This window comes from Podarcis gaigeae (assembly GCF_964106915.1).
Source record: "Podarcis gaigeae genome assembly, chromosome: 2".
Classification (NCBI taxonomy): Eukaryota; Metazoa; Chordata; class Lepidosauria; order Squamata; family Lacertidae; genus Podarcis; species Podarcis gaigeae.
This window is the reverse complement of record NC_139679.1, coordinates 13,351,391-13,365,165: the sequence shown is the minus strand read 5'-3', so window position 1 is coordinate 13,365,165 and position 13,775 is coordinate 13,351,391. Positions and strand designations below refer to the sequence as shown.

General features: G+C 47.2%; 1 protein-coding gene across 1 annotated transcript; it reads right to left on the bottom strand.

Annotated features, from left to right (window-relative positions):
• Positions 1-664: 664 nt before the first annotated feature.
• MIP (major intrinsic protein of lens fiber) lies at positions 665-13,554 on the bottom strand. Its single transcript, XM_083729079.1, has 4 exons — positions 13,122-13,554; positions 5,844-6,008; positions 4,263-4,343; positions 665-1,047 (listed from the first exon to the last, which is right to left on the bottom strand). Exons 1-4 carry the CDS (start codon positions 13,479-13,481, stop codon positions 862-864), a joined length of 792 nt encoding a protein of 263 aa, XP_083585205.1. The 5' UTR covers positions 13,482-13,554; the 3' UTR covers positions 665-861.
• Between the last annotated feature and the right edge of the window lie 221 nt (positions 13,555-13,775).

The window sequence follows — 13,775 nt, the reverse complement described above, 5'->3', positions numbered from 1 at the left end:
GAGAGTATGAACTGAGACATCTCTGGTTCAAATGTCATCTCAGCCATGATCCCACAGGGTGGTCAAAACATTGCTTCTTGGCCTCCGCTCTCTCCCTTTCACCTGCTACTTCCCTTCCCTAATCCCTTGCTGGCATAAACCCACAGAGATGAGATAGGGACCAGATCATAGCAGGGAGGGAAGTGAAAGAAGGCTGTGACAAAGCACAAAGGAGCCTGAATTTGCCTCTCAATCCTACGCTAGATGAACTGTCTCCAAGGAAGTTAGCAGCGGAACACAGTGGGGGGCCTTAAATGGAGAGATGTGAAGGGAATAGATGTTCAATGCCTTCATATATATATATATATATATATATATATATATATATATATATATATTTATATGTACACACACACACACTCATTCATGCATACACCCAGCACTAAGTGGCAAGGACTCCACACGTCCAGTTACACACACACACACACACACACACACACACACACATAGAAGCAACTCTGGAGTTTTGCAATAATTCAAACAGGGAGATTGGGAGGAATTGTTCTCCTACACCTTTCCCCCTAAAGCCGTTTTTTCAAGATTTCTCACCGCAAAAGAAAGTGTTTAAAAATCAGGCAATGACACCATCTCCCCCACCCACCCGCTCTCCCCATTCCATCGTCCCGTTTGTTTGAAAAGAGAGAGAAAGAGAGAGAGACCGGATAACAAACTGTCCCTTCGGATCTGTGTCTCCTAAGGCACCGCTTCCTACTGGCCAGGAGCAATAACAGTCTGTATACTGGGCCAGTGGTTCCTGCCCCCTCTCTCCCCAGAAGAGGGGTGTGTTTGTGTGCTGTGGTTTTGTCACCCTAAGGTCACTGCTTATAGCGCTTGCGTCTTCAGCTCCACGGGTTCCCCAGGAGGCTCTGGCGGGGTGCTGGTTTCAGCTGGCCGGTCGCCTTTGAGGACAGACATACGTTCTTTGACCCCGCGCATCCGGGGGAAGAGGATGAAGTCATAGAGGAAGCCACCCATCACACCGCCAACAATTGGTCCAACCCAATACACCTAGAAAGTAGAGGAGGAAGCACAGAGAAAGGAGGAGCGATGAGACACAGCAGAGGCTTATAACTCTTCTTGAGCTTCAGTTACTGTTATGTACTGAAGTTCCCACCCTGGGCCAGCAGGGGGATACTGTAGATAGTTCAGGTCCACATATGCAAATAAGGGATTGAGATGGACGTTCAGTGATTGGATAGTTACAGAAAGTTGTTACAGTTACGTTGTACTGGAGCTCTATATAAGCAGGCTCGCTGAACCCTTCAGTTCAGTTCTGTTCTGACCTGTGAATAAACAAGAGCTGTTTGGAGAATTGCTCTGTCGTCTGATATGTTTACCCACAACTTAACACTGGCGACGAGGATGGGATCGATGGACATCAGAGCACAGCCAGATGCGGCCACTCTCTGAACTGAGCTGAATCACTGAGCTGAAACACGGAGCGAAATCACGGAGCAGAACCAATTCAGAGCTGACCGTTCTGGCTGGAGCACTGTGTTCCATCCATCGCCTCCACATCGGCATCGGAACCATGGCTTCACTCGTGCCTCTACCGCCATTTGCCCCAGCCTCTGAATCATGGGACTCCTACCTCGCTCAGTTCGACTGCTACCTTCAAGCCAACGAGCTGACGGAAGTATCACAGGAGCGGAAACAGGGCCTATTTCTCAGCCTCTGTGGGCCTGAGGTGTTTGAGACGGCCCGAGCATTGGTTGCACCTGTAGCAGTCCAGGCAGCACCGTGGGACGCGATTAAAGAGAAGCTCCGCAACCACTACGCACCAAAGCCGTCCAAGATTGCTGCCTACCATGCGTTCTACCAGCAGAACCAGGCAGAGGGGAAGTCAATTAACAACTACACTGCCGCCCTTCGTCAGGCTGCAATGCACTGCGAGTTCCGAGACTTAGACAATACCCTGATGAATCGAACCGTCTGTGGGGTCCGAGACATACATCTGCAACCGTGTCTCCTCGCCAAGCCAGACCTCACGCTGCAGAAAGCCATTGAGGAGGCGGTAGCCTCGGAAGCTGCTGAACTATCTATAGTATCCCCCTCGTGGCCCAGGGTGAGAACTTCAGTACATAACAGTTACAAAGCTGGCAGAGCAAGGTGGTGGAGTTTGGAAGCAACCCCACTTCAGATTTCAGAAGGAGTGTGGGGGGAACAAAACAAAACAGTTTCGCCTGCTGTGCTAGTTTATTACACAAAGGGAACTTTTACATTGGCATGTATTCAAAAAGAATGACCTCACAGTCTCTAAAGTAGAGAATATTAGCAACCCATATTGTTTCCATAGCAGAGGTGACCATGAGGCAAATGACTAGGGTGCATGTAGTTATAAGAATTTGAAGGTCTTCTATATATAAAATAGATTGTTATATACTGAGTTGATTAGGATTCAGAATGCAGCAGTCTGATTGGTCCTAGAACAATCGGATTCAGAATGCAGCAGTCTGATTGGTCCTAGAACAATAGGATTCAGAATGCAGCAGTCTGATTGGTCCACAGGAGCCACCCAATCCAGCTCCAGGTGAATCCGCAACCTGATTGACCTACAGGTGAATCCCGGAATAAGCCAATCACGTGGGGCCCATTGTGTAAATAATGTATATAAAGCAGACATTCTGGGGGAACATCCATTCCTCCTCACCACTATGAGGTGAATAAAGAGCATGAAATCCACTCTCGACTCTGAGTTTATTTCATAGATGTTCATAAATGTACGAAGCAAACACATACAAATGTGTAAACCACATGTCTGAAGCCCACAGAAAAGTCCTCAAACCATTTTCTCTCTCCCAAAATGACCTCAGATATTTCTCTGCAAGGTCGAAGGAAATGAGAAATCTCCCCAACGTCTCTTTCACAAATCCTGTCTTAAGGGCACATTCAAGATATGAATAGGGTGTGAGCCTGTGACCTGTGACCTGGGTTCAGGAATTGAGTAGTTATCATAACAAAAGAGTGGCCAAAACCCAGATAATGCAATCAGGTAACCTGGCAGACAGGAAGAAACAGCACACCCAGATTTCCGCCCCTTCTCTGATGTATTAAGGGGGTGGTCTTGGGCCACACCCCTTCTGTGATGTATGTATGATGTTTCTGGGGGTGGCCTTGGACTCCAGGGTGGTCAATTTAAAATGTCTATATAAGGGCTTGTGTGCATGGCTCGGGGTCCCTCCTGTGGGGGGGGGGAGCACCCTGTTTCAACAGCTTTAATTAAATATCAGGCTGCTTTGCTTCTCAATATTCTCTGGTTGGTCTCTGTTATTTTCTCCTACCGATAGAGAACCTACAAAAGGCCTCTATATGGCCTCTTGGGTACCCCATAAGGGAAAAGGAGCAGGTTTTTCCCCTCATAACAATGTATATATCATGTCAGCTCTCTTAAGAATTATTGCCTGTCTTTGTCCTAAGGGAGTGTCTGCACCAATACTGTTGGCAAATTCCTTTCTCCTCTATTTGCACCTCCTGGTCCTGGGATTATTGCTCTTGGGTCTAGTATACATGTGCAAAGAGATGTAAAAGAATTATTTCAAGTTCTCTAGAAACCTTGAAGGAACAAACATGATGGATACCACCCAATATTAGTTTAGGGCTGCACCAGCTATTCCAGGATGTCCTAATTAGTGCATATAACCAGGGAAAATAGCTGGTACAAAGTTGGCACAGACTAAGGGCAGACACTTCAGGGCTTTGTTTTATTTTATTTTTAAGTGTTGGCAACTGTGTTTAAAATTATTCACGGGGCACCATAACCTGCTCCCCTATGAGGTGACCCGAAGGTATTGACATGGGAATCTTCTGTTCGGGTTATCTTCATTTTATCTGGGGTGACACAGAGTTCTAGGGTGCTTCCACGTCACCATTGACCCAAATACTCCTTTGAACCAGACACAATAATTGAACCCGTCTCCAATCTGAGCTTTGCATCTGCAGAGATCTACTAGGTGTCTTGCTCAGCACTGCCTTCGTGAAGGATGGATTTTCAGGGAGAGGTATAATAATAATAATAATAATAATAATTAATAATAATAATTTATTTATTCATACCCCGCCCATCTGGCTGGGTAGGAGGGGAATCCCTAGAATATGTGAAATAGAGCCTTGGAGGAATCTGGCCTGATCAGCTCAGAGCTTTCTCCACAACCCTTAGCTTGATATGTTGTTACACACCTGATTATGAATAAGCCTGCTTTCTTACCCCCAAACCCTCTCCTTACCCAGTGGTTGGTGAAATTGCGGGTGATGACAGCCGGGGCGAAGGATCGGGCAGGATTCATGCCAGCTCCTGTGAAGTACATCTGCAAGACAGTAAGGTTAGAATGGAGAAACTGTTTCCCCCCATGTCCCTGGATCCCAAGCAGGTCCAATTTCTTTTCTAAAGGCTGACACCACACCAAGCTGTCAATTTCAGTGTCTCGTTTTCTTAGTCTTTAAGTCAATTCTTGCACATCAGTTTCTGGCTGGTTGGTTGGTTGGTTTTAGAGTCCACAATGAATTTTGTCCACATTTTAGTGCAAATTTTGCCCAACACATACATTTTTGCAAAGCAAGTTTAATGAATATAATGTTTGTATGTTTCCCCCCCACTAGTGCATACATTTCAATGCAAACTTTACCCTAGGATATACATATTTGTACGCCTTACTAGGTCAGAGAACTTCATTGCAAAATTCTGAGAACTGCACATTTTGAAGGACGGCTACATTTCAGTTTGCATATTATTTTAGAAAGTGCAGATCACGTGTGTTTGCCTTTAAATGTGAATCGAAATGAATTTATTCCCCATTCCAGCTAAAGGCTTGGTGGGATTTATCTATGATCCCGTAGCTTTCTGTCACATCCTCTGCTAAAATGCAGTGATATGGGCGGTCGACAAACACCATAATATTTCCCTTTTTCCAGCAGCTGTGATTCACTCTGAATGTCACAGTATTGCTCTATTTGTACTCCCATATATGGCCACTCCCATATTGGGAAATCCTTTTGATCACATGCGAAAAGGCCCCCGTAATCTCGACAGCAAGGGAGCCAACATGATCTGTTGTGTTGTAAACTGATGGAAAAGTAGGTTTGTGCTAAAGCATGGGGAGGGCATAGCTGTCAACCGTCCCTTATTTGGTGGGAAACTTCCTTATCCCAGCGCCATGTCCCGCTGCTTTCCCGGATTGATTATTTCCCTTAAATTTCCCGGGTTTCATGCTCGCCCGGCTCAGGAGGAAAGCAGCAGCTCGGGATCCTCCGCCTCAAGAGAGCGAGCGCACGAACTGCCGCGTCTCCGTCTCTCCCTTTCCCCACTCAGGGGAGCGTTATGAAAGACGGGTGGCGGCGGGCAGGCAGGCAGCCCCTCTCTTGTGAGGCTTCCGCTGCTCTGCCAGGGGAAGCCGGAGGCGGGGGCGGCCTGAGGGAGGAGGGAAAGGAGGGAAAGGGGAGGGACACAGAAGGGCGGCGCTTCAGCGGCCACCATGGCACCGCAACCACCTCATGCCAGGCTTGCGGGCGGCGTGGGCGAGAGTCTCTCTCCCTCCCTCTCGGGTGGGGAAGGGCCGATGGAACTCATAAGCTAAGCAAAATCCCTTATTTGGGCTGCTGATCCCTTATTTTCGAGGCTGCTGGTCCCTTATTTTCAAATCTGTAAATTGACAGCTATGGAGGAGGGCAGCACAGCACTATGTGTGGGGCTGTTCACAGAACCGAGATAGAAGTACACATGGCTAATATGAAGGTAATCTGTCCTTGTCTTGCTGTGCAAATAGGCTACATCTGGTACCACATCTGTGCATCTTGCACAGAGTCATTACCCCAAAGAGGTGTCCAAGAGTGAGGGAGAATCCCACAGCCAACGCTACAGATCCCATGCGCCCATTACGTCTCTCGTCATAGGTGGCGAAAATGCAGAGGACGAACTGTAAAGTCAGGAAGATCTCCACGACTGTAGCTTGGCTTACGTTTACACTGGGGTGTATCTGAAATCAGGGAGACACAAAGGAGGACAGAACCATGAGGAAACGACAGAAGCCCACGCCTCATTCCTTCCCCCTACTACTGTTCTGATCATGCAATAAGCTTCATAGCATAATTATTGACATGGCGTCCAGAACTTTGCAGTTTACAATACTGAAGGCAACTCTCACGGCATCTTTTCCATGCCTAGCAAATATTTATGGAGCTAATCAAAAGTTAAGGGACGCGGGTGGCACTGTGGGTTATACCACAGAGCCTGGGGCTTGCCGATCGGAAGGTCGGCAGTTCAAATCCCCGCGATGGGGTGAGCTCCCATTGCTCGGTCCCTGCTCCTGCCAACCTAGCAGCTCGAAAGCACGTCAAAGTGCAAGTAGATAAATATATACTGCTCCAGCGGGAAGGTAAACGGTGTTTCCGTGCGCTGCTCTGGTTCGCCAATAATGGCTTAGTCATGCTGGCCAGATGACCCGGAAGCTGTACGCCGGCTCCCTCGGCCTATAGAGTGAGGTGAGTGTCACAACCCTAGAGTCGTCCGAGACTGGACCTAATGGTCAGGGGTCCCTTTACCAATCAAAAGTTGGATGTAGAGATTTGGGCAAAGCATTTACCAGGTGGCAATGCGGAGGTCTGTCTGTCAGACTTGGTGCCAGTGGTGTTAGGAGTTGACTGAGGCAACAGAAGTGAAGGGAGGCAAGGGAGAAAAGTAGGTTAAAAAAAGCACCAGGAAGCCTTTGTGGGGACCAGGGAATATTACTGACTTGATCTGGTCGACTGATGTAAAGACATGCCATAGAATCATAGAATTGGAAGAGACCACAAGGGCCATCGAGTCCAACCCCCTGCCAAGCAGGAAACACCATCAGAGCACTCCTGACATATGGTTGTCAAGCCTCTGCTTAAAGACCTCCAAAGAAGGAGACTCCACCACACTCCTTGGCAGCAAATTCCACTGTCAAACAGCTCTTACTGTCAGGAGGTTCTTCCTAATGTTTAGGTGGAATCTTCTTTGTTGTAGTTTGGATCCATTGCTCCGTGTGCGCTTCTCTGGAGCAGCAGAAAACAACCTTTCTCCCTCCTCTATGTGACATCCTTTTATATATTTGAACATGGCTATCATATCACCCCTTAACCTCCTCTTCTCCAGGCTAAACATGCCCAGGCTAAACATAGCCGTTCCTCATAGGGCATCATTTCCAGGCCTTTGACCATTTTGCTTGCCCTCCTCTGGACATGTTCCAGTTTGTCAGTGTCCTTCTTGAACTGTGGTGCCCAGAACTGGACACAGTACTCCAGGTGAGGTCTGACCAGAGCAGAATACAGTGGCACTATTACTGCCCTTGATCTACTTCCCAGTGGAACTATTACTTGCCAGTTCCCTCCAGAGCTGAGTGGTGGCAGAATCCTACCCATCAAGTCTCAGGTATATACCATAAGCGCAGCAAAGGTGCAAGTCATGACACTGTCTCTCAGCTTCAGACTCCAATTAGTGTGAGAGTGAGAGTCCACATAGTTCAAGACACTATTTCACTCGCTTAAAATGCATTGATGATGATATGCTTTTACTCTTCAAGGGCTATATGAATAATTCTAGGTTAGTTTTAACACCCTAGGCAAATACAGAATAATTCAGCTGGTGGGTACCCCCCAAAAACCCTTCTAATTTGACCACCAGCCCTCCATACCCTCACAAAAGTAGGACAATATTGCTGCATGCCACCCCAATTGCTGAGCAATGCAAGAGTCCAGGGGTTCCAGGCATGTTTACCCAGGGTTCGTATTTCCTTTGGGAAATGAGGCACAGAGGAGACTGCGGTGTCTTTATGATATATGGTTTATTTACACAGATATACAACCTAAGCCTATGATGGAGGGGTTCATAGCAGTGGCACCCCAAGTGGGTCTTGCTTCTCCCATAGCTGCAGCCGCGGCTTCAGGACAGAAATTAGCCACAGCTTTCCAGCTTGCCGCCTTTACCAGACTGCAACCTTTATCCTCCAGGTCACATCCCAGCCAACTCTAAAGCCTCTAAACTTTGGCTTTTGTCTTCTAACTAACTCTGAGTTGAGGGAGGGCCCCTTCCTATTTGCCACCTGGCACTGAGCTTTCCTAATGGCCCATCACCACAGGCAATTTCCTCACCGGGAAACTAGCCTGGCTTAATATTTTAACAACTGCTGAATCCAGAGGTTCAGTGTCTGGCACCCAGAAACTAATAACATGAAGGAGCCTGAAACTCGTAACACAGAGGAATCTGGCACCCACAGGGGAGTCTGGCACCCACAAACTTCTAACAACACCCCCCCCCCATGTTATGCCTACAGGCGTGGTTGCTCGAGAGCGAACAGGCAAGATCCCCACTGGTCTTTTCAAAGGGTTTATTATTGGTGAAAAAACATTTACAGTGCAGAACGTCTCAATTCCATGTCTTGCTCAGTCACTAGCAGAATCTGGGAGTGGGCGGTCCTTGAACTTTCCCCAGGAGAGTAGTCTCTTGACTCCCCAGCCGACGCCTCCCCTCTCTGTGCGTAAACCTACTGCGCAGAGAGGGCGTGGCTAAAGGGGGACCTGCCTCCCCCCCCCCGCTTTGCTCATGCACGGTGTCTTGGCTCTCTCTAGCATCCTCCGGACCCTGCATCCCTTCCCCACTAGAGGCGGGGCTTCCCTCCTCCGTGGAGGAAGTGCTGCTTCTCACGATCTTTGGAGGCTCCCTGTAACCCAGCTGCCCTTTCACCTCTCACCTCTGAGCCGATGGCAGTTCCCTGACACCCCACTATAAAACAGCCTATGCAAATTGAGACCACTGTGTGGAAAAAGTAGGGATCAGATAAGAATGCCCTTGGACAAAGAGTGATATTATATTACAGTGGTACCTCGGGTTACATACGCTTCAGGTTACAGACTCCGCTAACCCAGAAATCGTGCTTCAGGTTAAGAACTTTGCTTCAGGATGAGAACAGATATCGTGCTCCGGCGGCGCAGCAGCAGCAGGAGGCCCCATTAGCTAAAGTGATGCTTCAGGTTAAGAATAGTTTCAGGTTAAGAACGGACCTCCGGAACGAATTAAGTACTTAACCCGAGGTACCACTGTATATATTCCATCTTATTCGAAGAAGTTCAGACTAATCTCCACCCTGTGGGACAGACTAAGAAGAGAGAGTGTGGATATTTCATCAAGAGAGGAATGGCAGCTAAAAATATGCGAGTACTTGGAACTCGCAAAAATTACAGAGTCAATAAGAAATAAATCAACAGACAAAGTTTAAAAAGAATGGGAATGTTTTAACAAGTATTTGATGAAAAAAGGTTCCAATATTAAGACTTGGCTGTGCTTTGAATAACTCTGCAAATAGGGAAATATCTTTTATTCATTCCAAGATGAGGATAAATAATTAAACACGGGGTATAAAACAGGAAAACTTGAACCGAAACCGTAAAGAGGCAGAAGGAAGTCAATAACATAATAAATGGTAAAGGGATTCAATCCAATCTGGATTCAATCCAAACTGGATTGTACTTATCAGTAGATAGGTATTCTTATTGTTTAAGGTGTCATTTTGATATAGTTATTTTTTTCTTTATTTTCTTTTTAATTTTTCTTTTTTCTCCCCCCTTCTTTTTATTCTTCTCTTCTTTTTATGTGTTTATCGGTTACGTATGTATGATTTTGCTAACAATAAAAAGACAAAGATAAAGACAAAGAAAGAAAAAAGAAGAGGAGAGAGGGTGGCTGCAAGCAAGTGTTATCTCCTGAGCTTTGTGGCTCGAGTGATAATAGGTTCTGGTCCAACCACTGCACCACACTGCCTCCCTTGAAATTAATTTAGCAAGTGTGCCAAGCTATGTGCTGCAGCAGGAATTGGGAACTTTTCCTCCTGTGATAGGTCAGGGGAAAACCAAAGCCATCTGTAGAAACCAGAGCCCAAAACAAGTGGCAGGTGACAGAGCCAAAAGAGAGAAAACACACCCCACACCCCATTTTTGTTTCTCTTTTTACCACCCCACCCCACCCCAAATTGCTGCCTGCTTGGAATTAGGCTAAGGGCGACATAAGCCTAAATACAGTGGTACCTCAGGTTAAGAACTTAATTCGTTCTGGAGGTCCGTTCTTAACCTGAAACTGTTCTTAACCTCCCGCTACTGCCATGCGATTTCCGTTCTCATCCTGAAGCAAAGTTCTTAACCCAAGGTACTATTTCTGGGTTAGTGGAGTCTGTAACCTGAAGCATATGTAACCCGATGTACCACTGTACTTAATTTGTTCCGGAGGTCTGTTCTTAACCTGAAACTGTTCTTAACCTGAGGTACCACTTTAGCTAATGGGGCCTCCCGCTGCCACTGTGCCACCGCCATGCGATTTCTGTTCTCATCCTGAAGCAAAGTTCTTAACCTGAGGTACTATTTCTGGGTTAGTGGAGTCTGTAACCTGAAGCATCTGTAACCTGAAGCATCTGTAACCCAAGGTACCACTGTAGCTCTCTTCAGTTTTCTCATCATCCTCCATCCTTGAATTATTTGCAGGGGGTGGTAAGGGGGCACTTAATTAAACCCACAAGCCCAATTCCCTGCCCCTCTGCCCTAGCTAAGAAGGCTAGGACTGCTTTGAATTATCTGTCAAGCCTGGGTTGGACCTTGGTTTTATTTTTCCATCATGTCCACCAGGGGCATTGTGGGAAATTCAAATGGCAGCTAGAGTTAGGCACTTGGTACCACTGACCATACAGGAGCATGAAAAATAAAGTGTTTTGCCCCACCCATCGTCCCCTGAGGGGGGGTGTTAGTGGTGATCCCTGCCTAGCAGTTGCCCAAGGCTCTAGGTGCTAACGCTGAACCTGCTCTTTCTCCTTCAATACACCCAAAAAGTGTTTGGATAAACATTCTATTTCTTTTAAACAACCAGCAGCCTCCCTGGAGAAAAGGGGAATTTGAAATCATGACTGCATCTCCATTAGGAATTTATGTCTGACCTTCATGCAACAAAGCTTGGGGGAAGGTAGGTTCAACCTAGTGGAGAAAAAATGCTCTGCAAATGTTAATTTTTTGTTTGTATACACACTCTTACTTCATGGTTTTTTTTTTTGTTGTTTTTTGTAGATCTTGAATCCCTAGACTCATCTCTTTATCTTTGTTGCTCTAGATGCTTTCGCTTTCTTAATCACTGAGTGGACAAAAAATTAAGCTAGCCTATTTTAAGCGTAGGTACCAGGTCTTGACATCTTTGGCTGAGTTATCCCAAACTTCATCCCAGTCCTGCCTGAATCAAATGTCTCTAGCTGAAGCTGTGAAGCACTGCATTAAAAAAAACAAAACCAGAGCCAAAATCCTTTAGACTGGCCTAGAACAGATTGAATTATGGTGCTGGAGGGGAGACTTGAGAGTCCCATGGACTGCAAGAAGATCAAACCTCTCCATTCTTAAGGAAATCAGCCCTGAGTGCTCACTGGAAGGACAGATCATGAAGCTGAGGCTCCAATACTTTGGCCACCTCACAAGAAGAGACGACTCCCTGGAAAAGACCCTGATGTTGGGAAAGGTGGAGGGCACAAGGAGAAGGGGACGACAGAGGGCGAGATGGTTGGACAGTGTTCTCATAGCTACAAACATGAATCTGACCAAACTGTGGGAGGCAGTAGAAGACAGGAGTGCCTGGCGTGCTCTGGTCCAGGGGGTCATGAAGATTCGGAGACGACTAAACGACTAAACAACAACAACAAAAGAACAGATTCAGATAATTTCTGAAGGAAGTGTAAATTCTGACAATCCAGACATGTTTCTAGGGAAGCCTAAATCACACCAACTGGCAGAGCAACAAATCTGAACATCTGGCATCAAAGCAACATCTCTGAGGTGGAAGCATCTAAATTTAAGAAAGGAGAAGGACTACTTGATACAAAATTGATTTGGAAAATTTAAATTTCAGCTATGGTCATCTGCCAGCTTCTTTGGCAGTTCTGCTGTCAACCCCATAAAGGAAAAGTCATGTCGTCGGTTATTACCTAACATATACCACATTCCTCCATTGGCTCCCGAGACAGACGGATGCCGAAAAAGCAACTAGTAATTCTGGGTTTCCTTTAAACCGTTCTGTTAGGAGAATGAACTGAGCTATCAGATCACATGTGGTTGAGGGAGTTTTGAGAGGAACAACCCACAGCCCATGAAACAATGGGAGGTGTTCATTACGGTCACAGGCTTAAATTTTATGAAAACCTGCCGCAGTGCAAATCCCATTTAACTCAGCGGGACATACTTCTGACTAAGTAAACGAATTCAGGATTGGGCTCTTTGTGAACTACAATCGACAAGACATCCTCCCAAGAAGCTAAGTTATGCTTGATCTTGAAATAAAGATAGAATCATTATAAAACCAGCAGATTAGTTAGGTGTGGGCTTCAACAGATGGCAGGCCTTTTCACGCCTAAGGGATAAGTTGGCTTTTTTTCTTATATGCAAACAATTGGCTACAAGATTGCTCTTCTGCATTGTGTCTGGCAGTTAACAAAGTTCACATGCATGGCGCTCATCCAGCTGGCAGAAACCACAAAGGCGTTTGTTAGCTTGATGCGTGGAAAACCTACGTATAGCCCAAGCCGACACTTATTAAATCCCACTATGCTGTCTTCATTACACAATCATCCTCAAATATCCCTGTCTCGCATTCCTTTGTGATCCTGCTCTCTTCCCTCACAGTACACACACACACACACACACACACACACACACACACGGCTATGAATTCAGATCATCTTCTGGCATCTGGGTACCACCCAGTTACGAAGCCAAAGTCAAGTTGACAAGCTGTCAATCAAAGATAACAGCTGAGACAAATGTCTCCTGCATCGCCCACAAATGCATGTAGAGTCCGGCTCCAGGCCCTATGCTAGTGGGTTGTATTCTTCCTAGATCTTGGGACTCAAGACTCCTTATGAGATGTTAAGAATCCCTCTCCTCCTTCTAGCACCCCTGGGATTGCCCCTAATAACTCAGAAATTTAAGAAAACCCACTACGCAATCCTTCAGCAGTTTTTGGAGCTCTCGCATGCAGCGATACGACCTTGTGGATGTTTAGATTATAGGGGTGCCACCCTCCTCAAACACCCACTGCATGATCCAGTTACCGTGTTGAGTGCCAGGTTACCCCGCAACGCTGCTGGCGTGACTCCGTAAAGCACGGCTGCGCCGGCCACTCCTCCCAGCAGCTGGGCAACCATGTAGAAGACGGCGCGGAACAGGGAGAGTTGCGAGCCCAGCAGGAAGGCCATGGTGACGGCTGGGTTGATGTGCGCTCCGCTCACGTGGCCTAGAGACTGCACCATGGTGGCCGCCACCAAGCCGAAAGCCAAGGCCACCAGCAGAACGTTCAGGGGGCCGACCACCCAGCGTAGCGAGGCCCCCAGGCCGAAAAAGACATAGAACATGGTGCCAAAGAACTCGGCAAAGACAGCCCTCCAGAAGGAGGAGGAACGCGCCTCCCACATGGTGAGGCAGGACGGCGGTGGAGGTGCGGTGCGCAGCGGCAGCAGGGCAGTCTCCAAGCTCCTCTCTGCTGCTGCTGAGCTCCACCTAAGCCCACTGCCTTCTACCCCGGCTGTGAGCTTTATAAGGCCCCCTAGCCCAGCCCAGGAGGTGGGAACTGAGTTCAACTGATTGGGGTCTCTTAACTCTTCCCTGCCTGGCCTGGGAAGCTGTGGTGGTGCTTATAAAAAAGGCTGAGGAGTACACAAGGAGACAGCCAGATCCTGCTCCGGCTTTCAGGGCTTTGATCCTCCTCA